This window comes from Scatophagus argus, chromosome 17, assembly GCF_020382885.2.
Source record: "Scatophagus argus isolate fScaArg1 chromosome 17, fScaArg1.pri, whole genome shotgun sequence".
In the NCBI taxonomy this organism is placed as follows: domain Eukaryota; kingdom Metazoa; phylum Chordata; class Actinopteri; family Scatophagidae; genus Scatophagus; species Scatophagus argus.
The window spans coordinates 15,755,065-15,771,432 of NC_058509.1; the positions used below are offsets into that span (position 1 = coordinate 15,755,065).

The window sequence follows — 16,368 nt, forward strand, 5'->3', positions numbered from 1 at the left end:
CACTTCATCTGGGGAATCTGAAAAGCTTCTCTTTCAGACCTCCAGTGGAGGCCCCACTGGGATCCATTAACACTCCGCCTGTGTTCAAAGGGATCCATCCCGCCTCCGCTGTCATGCCGCCGGTCTGACCCTCCCTGCTCCCAGGAGTCCTCACCACCAGAGGGCGAGTGAAACCAACTGACAATCCAACACAGGAGCTGCGCCAAGCTAGCAACATGTAGCTTCGAAAAGACCGCAAAATATGCAAAAACAAAAAAGTGGCCCGTCAAAATAAAAGCGAAATTGGGAGAAAGGCGAGCACATTTGCACGTCTGTTGTCTAGAGACTGGAATTTGCTGTCACTTCAACGTTTATTACCAAACAACAACAAATCACAAGTTGTTAATGGTTGTATAATTTTCAGTTGTGAAAATGTATTATTTATAAGTCAATAAATTCAAATTTGCACATATGCTATAACAGATGACTAGGTAGGCCATCTATTATTTGAAACAATATATATATATATATTTGTGTAGGTTTTGTATTTGTTGTTAAATCATTACATCCCAAATTTACAGCAGGCCCTGAGGAACATGCGCCTGAAATGGAAGAAGGTCAATAACATGCCATCTAAAGTAAGAGACCAGCTGAGAAGACATTAAATTGCCTGTAATTAGGATTACATAATCAGATTACAAATCCTATAATCATGGTTATTACTCCTTTTTTATTTAAGCTGAAACTGGAAGACATTTTCAGTAAGTGCTCCTTTAGTATTGCAAGAGAAAATGTGGCCTTTGATTAAAACAGCACTAACTAAAACGTACACAAAAGGACCAGCTGACATCGTCATTTGATTTCAGCGCGTGTAAATGGTGAACGTGCAAAACAGATTGCATTTATATTGAAAATGTTTGGAGATTTTTATTACAATTGTTAGCTTGTAATTCGATTGATTACGTTAGTAATTATGAAAATGCCTTGTAATTTGTTTTCCATAACTGACTCCATGTCAAAGTAATCTGATCCAACCCTGTTCAGTTTGCCCACACCATGACTTAAAAGCCCGCTCCTACAGTAAGCCGGCTTTTATTTTGAAAGTCCAAACCAGAAGTAGTCTTATTGATGATTGTAGTTAATTTTCTACTTTCTTCTGCCCAGTTCGTCCGCTGTTGTTCCCTGAGGTTGAGCTTCTCCACAGTGTGTTTAGAATCTCCCTGCGGCCAGACGCGCTCCTCCGCTCCTTTACACTGAAGCCTCTGGAAGCCTGAAACATGCCATGTGTTCTGTGTGAAGGTTAGAGAGGGCGGATCACTGCCGGACACCCCCCGCTGTCCAGCACCCCGGGGTCGCGCTTTGTTTGCACTGAGGATCCGCAGTTTCTTTCGCCAAAGATGGATCCTTTACAAAATGGGAATAACGGCGAGGAAGACTCGCAGTGTGCTGAGGAAGAGGAAGAAGTAGATCCAAGAATCCAGGTGATTTCTATTGATTTATTTTAAAGATCCAGATGTTGCCACCAGTGAAAGTGACATTGAGATGAAAATGTGCAGCCCAGAGGAAAGAACTGTCAGGCTGTGTGGAATAAAAACATGTTAAGCCATTACATTTCCAGTTAAAACATGCCAACTGTGCTTTCTGGGCAATAAATGAATAGATTCAAGAGCATTTCTTCCTTTAACGCTTTCTCAGCACGCAGACACACACACACACACACACACACCCCGAGGGCTGCATGCTCAGTAATTTGGTAAACACAAGTCACACAGTTTAGCCTCCAGTGTTCATCATATGCCTCCTCTTTCTCTCCCTCTCTCTGTGCTGTTGCATGCATGCCATGTTTTCTGTAAACAGGGGGAACTGGAGAAGTTAAACCAGTCTACAGATGACATCAACCGCTGGGAGAGTGAGCTGGAGGTAAGATGAAACACCAGCCAATCAACAATGTTATCATCATCATCATCATCATTAGTGCCTCTCCCTGCTAGAGTAAGCACTTCCAGTCATGACTGAGCTGTACTGCGAAAACACCCATCTCAAGAGGCCATCAAGCCTCACTTTAACCCTTAAAATCTAATGTTGTACTCCAAACAAGTGAGAAATTCCCTCAGTGCTGTGTGACAGTTCATTTCCAATGCAGTTTTGTGTGTTTCGGGAATTTGCCTGGTAACGAGGCCACTGCTTAGAAATAGATCGCCCTGGAATGTCTTGCGAAGATGGAAATTTTCTAAATGCAGGAGCCGCTTCGGAAAGAAAATGTGGAAAAACTGAAGCAGCAGCGAGTCCTTGCGTAATAATAATGCCCCGTATGAACTCTTAAATGTTAAATACAATATGTGAATGACACATTTGGTGCCATTTAAATCCCAAGTGCTCTCCCTGTTTGCTCAGAGCTGCCTCAGCCTTACTTTAAAAGCATACACTTTTAAAGAAGATAAAGGTTGTAAAGTACAGACAGAAACAACTTTTTTTCATTACATTCTTTACATGGATTTACTAGAGAGGTTACTGTAAAAAAGTCAAAACATTCCAGAGGCAGACCATGTTTTTCTTTTCCTCAAAGCAGGCCTCTTCTGTTTCTCATTAGACCTTCCCTTATGTCGGAACACCCTAAGCTAATGCTGAAATAATTACAACAGGCAGAGACAGAGGGAGTGGCCGGGATTTGCTATTTATTGCTTAATTCAGGTTTTCAAGCTAAATACTGCATAATTATTATAGAATCCGGAGTGAAGGAATCAACTACCGTATGCTGTTTGTTTCTCTGGGGTTTTTTTTGTTTGTTTTTTGGGTTTTTTTTGGCATAAAATGTCAATTTTATTCCCCTGCTTTGGCAAAATGTTCAAGCAACAGTTATGTCAGTAGAATCACTGATATAAAAATATACACAGACATCAGCAAAGACAAAAGAGAAAGAAGGCCATTCATAGTGAGGCAGAATGAAAGCTGGGAGTTGAAGAATGTGAAAAGTGCTGCTGGCAGGCGGCAAGCTGTTTTCCTGAAGAAGTCTGGAGCTGATTAAGGATGATGCGCAGTAGATTCACAGGATTCAGGCAAAGCTGAGGCAATGAGGTTAAATCCATGCAATCCAAGTTCTCTCCTCTGCCAACTTAAAAGTCAAGCTGTCGTTTGCTCTGGTGGAGATATTGTACGTGTTAGAGATTACAATGATGATGTGCTGTCATTGAGTATATATGACCAGCGACGTAAGGAATAAACCTTCCAGAGTGCGTGCTGTATCACTATCTCATATCGCAGGAACAGGAAGTCAGGAAACATAATGATGTCACAGGAATTGTGCTTCCTGTAGCGCCCTCTCCCTTTTCCCCCTATTAACCTCTCACTCGGCGCCTATTCCTCCGTCAGTTTTATGAACAGGATGCAGGTGCTGCAGCTTTTCAAAGTCTGCTTTCCGTAAAGGAGAGACACAGCCGCACACACACACTCACACACACACACACAAACACATACATGCAAACAGACGGCCTGCCTCAGTCACCCTGCCATATAGATTGGCTGTCAGGCTTCATCTATGAATAACAGGCTTACTGTCACAGTGCTACCTTGGGCTTCATGGCAAAAAAATGCACACACACACACACACATACAGATGTTGCCACTCATATATTCACCATGAGAGGTTTGCCCGACAACGCCCAGTGATGCAAAAAAACAAAAAACTGAGATACAGTGTATGTTGTGTGCAGTGTGTGCAGTGTATGTTAATGCATGTGCATGTACTGGTTTGGTGATGACCTGAGTGACATTGGCTGCTTTGGAGGCATCATGCCAAATTTATCAAGGCCAGCAGGACAGCACCCGCCACAAGGCTCGCCAACTGAAGTGCCTCGACTGAGCTGCCGTGCAGAGTCTCCGACCCTGCCGGTGGCTCTGCGAGGCTGTTCTAAGCATAGCAGGGCTTTGAGCTCATCATCAGTATGCAACTTGTTCACAATGACTATGGTAACAGGCAGACGTTTAGCATGCTGGCATTTGCAATACAGCACTTGACACAAAGTACAGCCAAGGCTGATGGTAATGTCGTACACTCACTACTGGAAAAAATAAAATTTTGCCCTGATGATGCCACTAGATGAAATGCTAAGGAAAGTCAGCAGGATTTGTATAAAATGTTAGCATAGATCAAGACAGACAGACAGACTGATAAACCACAACACAACAATGCTACATCACAAAAATAATGGTTTACCTCTTCATTTCTCACAACCGTGTCTCAAGTTTCTACTGCTACAACAGCTTTTAAATGCAGTCTTACGGCTATAGATTGACTCATGTCTGTGTATGTATCTGTGAATAGGACTGCCGTCAGCGGTTTCATGCAGTGCTGATGGAAGCAACAGTCAAACTGGAGGAGCAGATGATGCGGATTGGACGAGCTGTGGATGACTCCAAACCATATTGGGAAGCCCGCAAAGTAGCAAGACAGGTAAACTGCAAAAACACACAAACGCACGTGCACACACACACACACACACTGGAGTTGTAGTGACTCTGAGGTCAGCAGATACAGAGTGTGAGGGCAGGCTTAGCATTGGATTAGCAATGAGAAGTTTAAAGAGCTCAGCTTATATCTACTTAAAGGGAGCACAGTCACGTGATGTCTATTTTTATACTCAGTCTTACTTCTGTGCAGCAAGATAGTGACACACACACACACACACACACACACTAAAAAAAGAAAAACCTGCACTGAATCTGCTAAGACTTAATTCCCTTGTTACAGCTTCTCTGTGTTTTTATGCTTGCTGTACTGTTGCAGGTAGATGCAAAGTAGGTCGACTTTCCCAATGGTTAGAACTAAACTGTCTTGTGCCTATCCAGTGGGTCATGTCCTTTCCTATCTAATCGCTCCAGCGCATTGAGGCTTTGATCTGATTGGATAGCGCTAGAAATTTAGAGTCCAGCGCCCCCCTCTTCTCAGCCAGTAAGGAACAAGCTTATGAGTCATTCATCAGAAAGCTGACATTTGTGTGTCAGAGCTGAGCAGTCAAACTGAAATAGATTGTGTGTGTGTGTGTGTGTGTGTGTGTGTGTGTGTGTGTGTCCATGAGTGTTAGGGCTGCAGCAGTAGCATTAGAAAGAGGAGAAAAACTGAAGGTTGTGAGGACAATAATGTGAAACAAAAGGAAGGAAGATAGATTATGGAAGTTGCTGGTAAGAGACACACTCACCACATCGTGTGTGTGAGTGTGTGTCTTTGCGTGTGTCCTTGCTTATCTCTGTTGCAGTATGACAGACAGCCTGCCAGTGACATCTACTTCTGGCAGTAACACGTGAGAGTCAAGGATTACTGGGAGGTTTTGAATTTTGATGGGACCTGAATTTCACGTGAAAGGATCAGAAGCCCTCCTGAGCTGTTTGTGTGTGTGTATGTGTGTGTGTGTGTGAGAGAGAGAGAGAGAGAGAAAGATCAGGGGGATTCAATAGAGTGAAGCTGATGAAGGCCTCGGGTTAAACTGGTGTGTTGTCTGGTAATGATTTATGGATGAATATTTATATTTAATACATGACCTATTTTAAAGGGATTTTTACCTTCACTGACTCTACCAGAACAACCATACACATTAACTACCCCCACCCGTAAGCCAGTGTCAGCCCCCAGCCCCCCATGTTTTCCCCCTACATTCCAACAGACTAGGGGGTGGTGTATAGGAATTTGCCTGTACTGTCCTATCTTTTATCCTTTTTACCCAGCCGTCTCTTCTGCACCACTGCCTGTCTGTCTGCCTGTCTGTCTCCTGCACCCGTATCTCATCTCTTTGTCTCAGTCACCTTTCTCTACCTCTTCACCCTCCATCTCTCACTTCCTGAAAACTGTAAATGTGGTTAATTTCTAGGGACAAAGGTGTCAGACAGGATGACAGCGTCTGACACATGAATTAAACATGAGTCATTGCCATGGTTACGCACACACATATACACATGCGACAAAAACGCACCCTTTAGTAGGATGATATGAATAGACATATACGAGGTGACAGCGTGTCATGGGGTTTCAGCACAAAACCATCATATTGTCTGCCTCAGAGAGTCATATATTGTGGGCTCTGTGACATCATGTTAATTAACTGATAACAGTGCTCAGTCGTTTGCATGCTGTCCTTTGCTCAGCAGGATTTAGTGCCTTGAAGATAACAGCATATTGTGTCCTCGACTTTTGATGCATGTTTCTCACCAGGGTGCTAAAGATTTGCCATTTGTTCAGTTCTTTTTTGTTATTGTTTTTTTTTTTTTGTTTGTTTTTGTTTTTTTGTTTTGTTTTGTAGAGAATGGCAGAGCTTCGTGGTCACTGTGTTTGGTCAGCTTAGGTACCGACAACACTGAATTATTGCTAACCTTGCATGAGAAAGGAAGTGTGCTGCTGTTCTGTCCAGGAAGTCCTATGAAGGACAATGTGAAGGACGGGCACTTTTGAATGACTTTCTACCTCCAGTCACCAAAAACCATTGTAGGATAGCGCGAACGTCTCAGTTCCTTCTCTTTACTTCGCTCATGGGTTTCTCTTCATCAAATATCCATCATCCTCCTTCTGTTTTCCCTGCACCCCCTCTCCTCTCCAAGCCTGGGAAATGGGTCATGACAAGGGACAAACAGGAGGGATTCATCTTGGCAGTTAAACTAACAGATTACATGCAAAGAGCAACTGTTATATCTCTCCTGCTCTATCTCTTCACCTTCCTGAAGTGGTCTCAACAGCCCTGGATAGCATATCTATCCAATGCGACACTTGGATATCACAATAATAAGGACACAAATGGATTTTCTACAATTTGTGTGAGACGATGCAGACCTGTGCTTGCTCTTGTCACTGTTTGAGCCTTTATCATAAACATGGCTGACAGTGGCAGGGGGTCATGTTAGAGGGGGAAGGTCGTGAGAAAAAATGTGTAACAGCTGTGCTGACCTTTTGGGAGTGTGTAGGGTTAAAACTGTTTGATGTGAAATGTGTCGCTGGATGTAACTAACACGCTGAGAATTATCATGATAAAATATGTTAGCATGTTTACACACATTGTTTTGTTTTAATGCACCACAGCTCTACTTCTTAGTTCATTGTCTCCATTCTTGTGGTTTCTGGATGCAGTAAGTTGCTATTGCAGTGAAAAAGTTTAGATAAACCTACTAGCCTGTGTGCTATCTGTCCAGGCAGATAATGTTGGGAGGAGGAGTTGGAAAAGACCAAATAAGGCTAAGAGATGAATACTAAACTTTGTTACTGAATTTAAGTCTAATATTCATCCTCCCTAAGTGGCCAAAAAAAAAAAAGTCAATACAGGCTCAGTTAACCAAACAAAGACCAAAGTCTTAAAAGGTTTAACATCAGCCTGCTAACAGACAGAGTGCCATGGTAGAAAGTAACTACATTCATATGTACACTATATAGACAAAAGTATCCAGACTTATCCAGTTAACCAGTTTTTCAGGGGTTGGGCTCAGCCCCTCACTTCCAGTGAAGAGAAATCTTAATGCTTCCGCATACCAAGACATTTTGGACAATGCTATGCTTCCAACTTTGGTTTGGTGAAAGTCCTTTTCTGTTCCAGCATGACTGTGTCCCAGTGCACAAAGCAAAGTCCATAAAGACATGGTTGGATGAGTTTGTCCCATTACTTTGGTCTTTATATGTGTACAAGTATATTTACTCAAGTATTGTACTTTACTTCACAATTTTTAGGTTCCTATACTCCAGTATTTCTCCACTACTACTACTACTTACTCCACTAGATTTCTAATACACTATGTTTATTTAACAACTTTAGTTACTAGTTACTTTTAAGATTAAGATTGGACAACATGATAATCTTTTTACATAAAAACATATTGTTAAAGAATAACCTTGTGGCTTAGTTCCACATGGTTCTCACGGTTTCATTTCAATAAATATTAACTACATGTTGCTGTTTTTCTCAGTTTGCCCTTCAGTTTACAGTGTATTCTCTAAAATGCAGCACCTTTTAGCAGAGGAAATAAATAAATATTTTTTTTTTTGTAAATTGTAAATTTATATTGTAACTTGGCACATACAGTTTCATTGCAGCTTGGATCAAGTTTTTCATAGTTAAAATGTGTCCATTTATTTGGAACAATGACATACGACAATCCATTCAAAGTACACAAAGATGGAAGCACAAACTAAAGGAGCAAGTTTGTTTCTGTTGTTTTATACAGCCAGTACAAACGGACAATACATTTTAGACAGGACAAGGAGAACACTGACAGACTTACAGGGTAAGTTACAGCAACTGATTTCCATTCGGTCTGAAGGGAATTTTGTCAGTTTAAATGGCAGTAGTGAACAAAATGTACCCCATCCCCATGCAGTTTCTGAAGCACTAGAGGAAAAGTTTGAGGGCTACAGCCTGTTGTTGAATAATTTTGATGTCGATGACGCATGTAAAATTACTTGCCAGATAACCCAGAGCAGCACTGTTCACAGATGTGTTTGCTGAGACCATTTGGTCTACTATAAACTACGTTCTATAAGCTGTTTGTGATTTCTGTTCATTATGTAGAGGTAGAAAAAATCTTTTTGATTTATGTCACACCTTTAACACCACACTTTCTCCAGAAAGCCTAGTTGAAGCAAGACATTTTCATCTGGGTGTCCCCAAGTTGATATCACCATCTCAGTTTTATCTTTTTCCAAGGAATTCTGATCAGAGTTACTGTAAATACTTAATCTTGGTATTCAGGCAATATGCTGACCTTTAAGTCAGGCCTGTTGGAGTGTAGAGAGTGGGTCTAAATATGTCCAACATGATGGGAATAATCCCTCTATTGATTCTGACTGTGGGCAGGAAGAGCCCACTGACACTGTGTCAGATTTTCTTTCTGACAAAGCTTCTGTTTGTCTTTTAGATCAAGGCACGGTTGTCGTTCTGCCCATTTATGTGGGTGAGATACACAATCTCTTTGTCCCTCAAAGGTTGTCATGAAGAATCAACTGTGATCATAAAATACACACAGACACACTGGACAGCAACTACTCATGCCATGTCAGAGCAAACACGGGCCCACAGAAATTAGTAACAAAAAAGAGAATTTTTAGTGGTTTGAAGTCATCACAATGCTAGAATTCGTGATTTTTGACAGCATTTTCACTGTGTTTTCATGCAATTTCAATTCAGTAAAATCTTTGGATATCATGAAACCCTGAGCTCCACAATATAAATGCAACAAGGAATCTGTAGCTATCCCATACATTATAACTACCCCGGTCTCTGAACTTTAGGCCCAGATTGAAGCCCAAAAGGCCACTCAAGAGTTTCAGTGGGCGGTGGAGAACCTGCGTGCAGCCAAGGAGACCATCGCCCTGGCTGAGGAGAGGCTACTGGAGGAAGACAGCCGACAGTTTGACTCCGCCTGGCAGGAAATGCTCAACCATGCCACACAGAAGGTATGACTATAATGTAATATAATGGCAAAAGGTTACACTAATATGTGTTTCAGTTTGAGGTTTAACTCTCTACTGACAGTCAATCTAGTGATTGTCAGGCCAGACTGAAGCCTGATGTATATGTGATTATAATGCAATTGTCGATCTTTACAGTAAATAAATCATAAAACAGTAAATAAAATTTTTTCAGGTGATGGAGGCTGAGCAGGCAAGAACGCGTAGTGAAGCTGAACACAGGAAAACAGCAGCCAATTACAATTCCTGTATCAGCCATATGAGGCAGCTAGAGAAGAAACTTAAACGCTCCATCAACAAATCCAGGTCTGTGCCTTTGTTTCCCTTTCTTTTTTCACTGCTTGAGCCTTACAGTGTGTACGTGTGTGTGTGTGTTTGTGTGGGAGAAAGAAGGTCGATGTTCATGTCATCTGATGCAGTCCAGATGTTTCATGTATTGGTTGTATAGTGTTGGGGTGTGCTGCCTTTGTAAGAGCCAAGGAATGTGACTGCTTACAGAGGAGTGTATTTCTTCCAGCAGTATTCTCCAATGACAACGGGCAAAGTTTCTCCACCCTCCCTCTCAGCTGTTCTTCTTTTTCTCCCCCTTTAGGCCGTATTTTGAACTGAAAGCCAAGTATTATCTACAGCTTGAGGTATGTTTGTTAGCAGGCTTTTAATTCATTTAAAGATACTTTACAATAATTAACCAGTTCAGAGCACTGTAGTCTATACATTTTTAGCCACAGTGTTAGTTGATTTTAGTTGATCAGTCAGTTCACCATGCTAGACCTCATTTCTGTCCTCCTCAGGATAAAGTGTAATAACTTTCAGCAACATTAAGTTAAAATTTTCACATATCTGCAGAACTAATTGCATTCTCACAAACTGTTATAAGTGGAGTGGAGTCATAGCCATGTCAGCTTAGCAATAAAAGCTCCTGACTACTCACAACTGTATAAATTTCATGCCTACTTCATAAACACTTTCTTGTATGTGAAGTTGAACATAATTCCTGTGCATACAGTTTTACTGAGAAGGTGTGTTCACTAAGTAACTGTGTTTAATTTCTCATAGCAACTGAAGCGTCTTGTGAATGAACGTCAGGCCAAACTTGTGGTTGCTAAAGCTGAGTACCGGGCAGCACTAAGCAAACTAGAGAGCATCTCTGAAGAGATTCATGCCCAGCGACGTTCCCTCGCCATGGGAACCAGGGAGCAGGGAGTTGGAGCAGAGGGAGATGGAGGAAACGAGGACATAACCAACTTCAAGATGGAGTCAGATGGTCTGTCAAGTGAGTAGAGCTGAAGCTTAGAAATGAATAGTCATCCACTTTGTCTGTCCACATTGTCATGTTTCTGTATGTCTGCATGTTTAATGTGTATGTCCTTGTGTACGTGTGTTTCAGTGGTGTCCGTATCAATTGATGAAGAGGGCAGTCACAGTAGCAGCTCAGAGGAGGAGAACGACATTCACTCCACCTCCTCATCCCAAGTCATGCCCTCCTCACCTTCCTCATCCTCCTCCCATCCTTCAACCTCTGCCTCCACCCCTCTTGACTTGCCCTGCCCTTACTCCTCTTCCTCACTCTGCAGCCCCTACTTGTACCTGTCCTCTTCTCCCTCTTCCTCCGTCCTCTCCTCTTCCTGTCCTGGTGGCCTGGAGTTAGTGAGCCCCTGTAGCTCCCATGACCCAGACTCAGTGTGCAGTTCTGGGCATGTCTCACCTCTCCTCGGTCCTCGCAGCCAGTGCAGTGGAGCTTCCTCTCCAGACTGTGACCAGGAGAGAGGTGTGTGTTCATCACATCAGTGTGTATATGTGTGTTCATTGATTTCTTCTGTATTTTTGCAGTGAAGTATTGAAGAGACGTGCTGTTCAACATGTTGTGAAATACGCTTATACTTTTCATTTCTGAGGGTGTTAAGCAGCCACAGAAACCTGCATGTGCTTAACCTGCACAAATAAGCACAAATACAACAAAAAAACGGTGTAATTCTCAAAGCATTCGCAGCTGCAATAATAATTTGTTTGTCTGTACTGTGCAATCTGAATTGTCCCATTTTGGGTGAAGGACTTCCCATAGTCCTCCACAGTAATACTGATAATAATGTGCAAAAAACCAACAGTAAACAACATAATATCCACCATGCGAGTGACAGATTACATCAGCTTGAAAGTGTTTTTGAATGGTTTTCCACGAAGTTTCCTTTCAGTCAGCAAAGATAGCAGACAGCAGAGTAGACAGCTTTTAACCTTGGTTTACTTTAACATGCAGATGTATTCACCATTGCTTGCCTTCTGTTTCTGTGTGTATGTTGTAGGTGAGAGAGCAGAGGGAGCGGAGGCGACGCTAGAAGCCAGTTTGAACAAGCTAACCTTGACTATAGCACAGAAGGAAGAAGGGGAGTCCGGGGATGAACAAGACCCGCATTACATTAACCCACAAATTTCCTCTCCCGGTTCAACAGCTGCCGTTCTGCTACTCAACAGTGTCTAATGAACGTCTGACAAACTTAAGACAGACTTAAGACCGGTATGCCCGGCTTCAAGCTTCAGACTGGACTGGCAGAATACATGGAGCAGGACAGGATGAGATGCACGCTCCCAGCTCCAGCCAACATGATATTATGTCTCCATATTGTCTAAACATCAGATGGTGTCATATTAACGGTGCTACATGTAGTGTATTTGAACATCAGTACATCATTGTCAGATAAATTGTGAATCCATGTGGATGTGTATTGTAAACAAACGAGAGCAGAGGGACTGAGCTCTACTGGTGTTATTAGTGGGAAAAAACTAAATTTCCCACAATCCTCCTTGCTTCCTGCTGCAAAGAGGATGTTGCTTGTTGTCATTAAACTGATTTAAGCATCTCTGTTTCTGCTAAAAGAAGAACTTGTCTGTGTTGTGCAATCACAAAGAAATTGTGAATACAGTGCATTCATTCATGTTAATATGCTACAGTTGGCACCACTAAAAGTTTTGTATTAATGTGAACAATGCGCCTCTTTTTATTTGGATCTGAACCTCCGCAGGAGTTTCAAAATGGGACAAAACAAGCTGTGGGATGTTGGATTATGTCTTGTTCTCCCTTGATTATTGAGCTCCTTCTGTAACTCCTAAATATCAATCTGAGTGTGGAGACTATTTTGGAGGAGTTGTACCCTGAGCACTAAACTAAAGAAGAGGCTGTCTTCAGATGGGACTAAAACCTTTGAGAAACAAATGGTCTTCCTTTTGGATTTGTGAATGAGTGAGTGAATGTGTTCTTGAGTACAGACCACCATCTGAGGTGGAGAGACTTATTTTTTTCAGTGTGTGTCTGTTTTAGATAAATGCTCAAATACCCTGTAGTACAGATATTCTATATTTATACTCCTGTATTCTTGTATATGAACAATGTTTTGTGGTTACTGTTGTTATTGTTTAACACAAAATAAGCAATAAACATGGTCTACATGTAACTGATTTTTTTTGTTTTGTTTTCCTATCAGTCTTAGTGGGATGAAACAACTATCAGGGCATTTTGCTGTAAATCTGCACTTATTCACTTTCTGGCAGAGTTAGATCAGCATTTTGTTACCACTGTTAGCTTAACACAAACAGTGGAAACAGGGGACACAGACTGACTGGCTTTGTCCAAAATAAGGCTTAGGTGCTTGACTTTATCTTGGCTCTGAGTAAATACCAGGAAATTGCTGGTCCCGGCAAAGAATTAGCCTCCACCAATAAACAAATTTCCCGAACTAAAACTTTGCCCGCGTCAGCAGCAATTCTGCTTTACTGAATTACTGTAACACAAACAGAAGACTAAATATCCATTTTCTATGTCATTTTATCCTTCAGGGTCACATGGGGGGGCCTGGAGCCTATCCCAGCTAACTATGGACGAGAGGAGGGGTTCACCCTGGAATGGTCGCCAGTCAATCGCAGGGCCAACACACAAAGACAGACAAGCACTCACACTCACGCCTAGGGACTGTGAGAGGAAGCCGGAGCACCAGGAGAAAACCCATGCAGGCACAGGGAGAACATGCAAACTCCACACAGAAGAGTCCAGACCAGGATTTGGACCTGGAACCCTTTTGCTGTGAGGCGACAGTGCTGACCACCACAAGACTAAACTTGTGAAATCATAACAGATATGTAGAATAAATTGTTGATGAAACCTCACAGTCTTGACCTTTAACCTGGTCACAGGTCCTTAAAATACATGATAAGGTTCAATAGGCCTAGATTCAATAATTTATTAACATTTCAAAGAAACATTGATTGCAGTTTGTCTTGGTTAGTGCTCATGGTGGGACATTGTATGCCTTGCACTGATATTCCATTTAAGAAAAGAACAAATGGTGGTCCCAAGGTATTTGAAGCTTTCTCCTATGTCTACAGCTTGATTGCTCATAACTTTTGTGGAAGTCCACAACCGTCTCCTTGGTTTTTGAGATGTGTAGAATTCCGCTGTTATGAACACATCTCCTAAGTAGAGCAAGGCACTTAACCCCCACTTTGCTCCCCGGGTGCTTGATGCTGCCCACTGCTCCTGTGTGTGTTTCACTGCATGTAATTTGCTGGGTGTTGCATGTGTGTTCAACTAAGGATGGGTCAAATGCAGAAGACAAATATATATACTGCTCTGTAAGCTGTTTCACTATTACAAGAGACCCAACCCTTTACAGTGGTGTCTTTCACTTTTATGCTGTGTTTATGTAAAAATAATAATAATAATAATAATTAGCAGAATGTGTTTTTTTTTTCTATTTTTCACATACTGAACTCTGAGCACATACAATGTTTTGATGTCTTACTCAGCTGTTGCAGTGTTATCTCATGACTTAAATTAGTGCCCTGACACTGAGTTCGGGACAGCACAGTTTCTTTTTCTTCCAGTTCTGTCTTTTTCTCTTTCAGTCTTTCTCTTTCAATTATGCCAGATCTTGTGATTTTAATATCTGTGCCAGAATAGCTCTGGACAGATCTGTAATAAGAACAGCATGACCATGTTGTGTAAGATACTGACATCTAGTGCCTAAGTTTGGGTCCGGTGTGTACTCTGAGGCTTTTAGCAGGAGTTCATCATCCATGGTTTTAGATAACTCACAACCTCATCGTTTCACCAAATACTGACCTGTAGGCAAAGCGATTGATTACCCATGTCAAGTTGCAAATCCATATGTGACTCAGAGTGGTTTAATATCTGTCACAACTGGAGTAAGAAGGACAAAGTCTAGCAGACGAACTAGGCAGAGCTGCAGCAGATCAATGATTTATTTATCAAAACTGAGATTCAAAGCTGACAGGGCCATGAGGCAGGCAGGCAGGTACACATGACAGGGTTCCAGGAAACAGGTTTGAAGATATTTGACACAATAAAACAACTTAAACTGACAGAGGAATAAAGGAAGTGGGTCAGTAAGATAAGATAAGAACTTTATTGATCCCGCAGGAAATTGTTGACAGTGTATACAGACAAAACATTTTTTGTTAGCCACTATTATTAGCTTAAGCTTATTTTTTGAAGATTTGACAACAAGAAACAAGAAAAATTGAAAGATCATCCAAACTTGCATGCTTTGAATCAATAAATACAATCAGCTTACCTTAGGGACATTGGAAAGTAGTCTGAAATCTGTAGATCCATCCAGTTTAAAAATATGTTTTTCAGTCCACTTTGATTAGAATCTGTTTTGTGAAAGAATTGAAAACACTTCAAAACCCTTCTATGTGGAGTTTGCATGTTCTCCCTGTGCCTGCGTGGGTTTTCTCCGGGTACTCCGGCTTCCTCCCACAATACCAAAAACATGCACATTAGGTTAATTGGCTACTCTACATTGCCCCTAGGTGTGAGTGTGAGAGTGTGTGGTTGTCTGTCTTTGTGTGTTGGCCCTGCGATTGACTGGCGACCAGTCCAAGGTGTACCCTGCCTCTCGCCTGTAGTCAGCTGGGATAGGCTCCAGCTCCCCCGTGACCCTGATGGATAAGCGGTATAGAAAATGGATGGATGGATACCGCTAGTTTGTAAAATATATGTTGTAAATTTGCTGCAATGAGTTATGAAGTGTGAGTGCACAGTAGCAGAACACTTGATGTATCCACCCAAAGTTGCACATGTTGCAAGAACATAATCCATAATCCATCCATGTGAATCCATTCAGTTTCATTTAAATCTGTTTCCTTCAGAACTTGATTTGTTACTGAATAAAAATCCTGAATAAGGAAAAACATACAGTGTTAAATTAGCCTCAAAACATGTACACATAAAAGTGAAAAATATCTGAATATTTCTCCCACCACTGGTCCCTGGTTAATGGTGGACATGTTCATCCATATGCTGACATTATAGCTCAGTATCTGTTATTATATAGCAGAATGATAACTTTTAACTCTCACTTTGTAGATTTGTAAGATTTATAAATGATTTGTTTTGGATGTTTTGAAAATGGCTTTTGTTCGCTCTGCTTTTGTTGACACACACTTTTGAGGATCTCAAATGATTTTTACATTGTACTAAAGTAGCAAGTGATATCTCAGACACAATACCTTACAAATGCACCACAAATGCAAAACATCTGAAGTAAAGTGAAGTGAGGGCTTCTTTGTCTTCTTTTGTCTGTGTCTAATGTGGCAGTAGCTGACTATCTACTGCATTTAGGAAGTTTTGTAGCAATTGTCATTTGTACCAAAGCAGTGCTGATATAAATTTAAGTCATTTGAACAGTTAACAGCTGATGTTCATAATAAATGATGATGACCCTGGTAACTTAGGACTCTGGGAACACAGACAGATTCTTATTAGGTAGTTAATAATGAAGTAGTGAAATATGTATGAGTAACGTCACATAATGAGGCTCAAAAATATACCTTTTTGTTAAACTTTATACGTGGTCTCTAAAGTTGTTTAGCACATTTTTCTGTATAGTCGCCCGCTATAACTGAAGTGTCACAGGCGACATATTTTCCTCTCAAGTGTT

At 41.4% G+C, this 16,368-nt stretch overlaps 1 protein-coding gene across 1 annotated transcript; it reads left to right on the forward strand.

Moving 5' to 3' along the window:
- Nucleotides 1-1,134: 1,134 nt before the first annotated feature.
- LOC124074884 (SH3 domain-binding protein 5-like) lies at nt 1,135-12,865 on the forward strand. The gene is made up of 9 exons (XM_046418214.1): nt 1,135-1,460; nt 1,837-1,899; nt 4,301-4,429; nt 9,236-9,400; nt 9,591-9,721; nt 10,008-10,050; nt 10,472-10,688; nt 10,803-11,183; nt 11,716-12,865. Exons 1-9 carry the CDS (start codon nt 1,377-1,379, stop codon nt 11,889-11,891), a joined length of 1,389 nt encoding a protein of 462 aa, XP_046274170.1. The 5' UTR covers nt 1,135-1,376; the 3' UTR covers nt 11,892-12,865.
- The last annotated feature ends 3,503 nt before the right edge of the window (nt 12,866-16,368 follow it).

What these genes read in the sequence shown, in the direction of transcription:
- LOC124074884 (XM_046418214.1), top strand. Translation starts at nt 1,377, where the DNA reads ATGGATCCTTTACAAAATGGGAATAACGGCGAGGAAGACTCGCAGTGT. An exon ending in CCCGCAAAGTAGCAAGACAG is followed by an intron (nt 4,430 to 9,235) that starts GTAAACTGCAAA and finishes TCTGAACTTTAG; the next exon opens with GCCCAGATTGAAGCCCAAAA. An exon ending in AGACTGTGACCAGGAGAGAG is followed by an intron (nt 11,184 to 11,715) that starts GTGTGTGTTCAT and finishes TGTATGTTGTAG; the next exon opens with GTGAGAGAGCAGAGGGAGCG.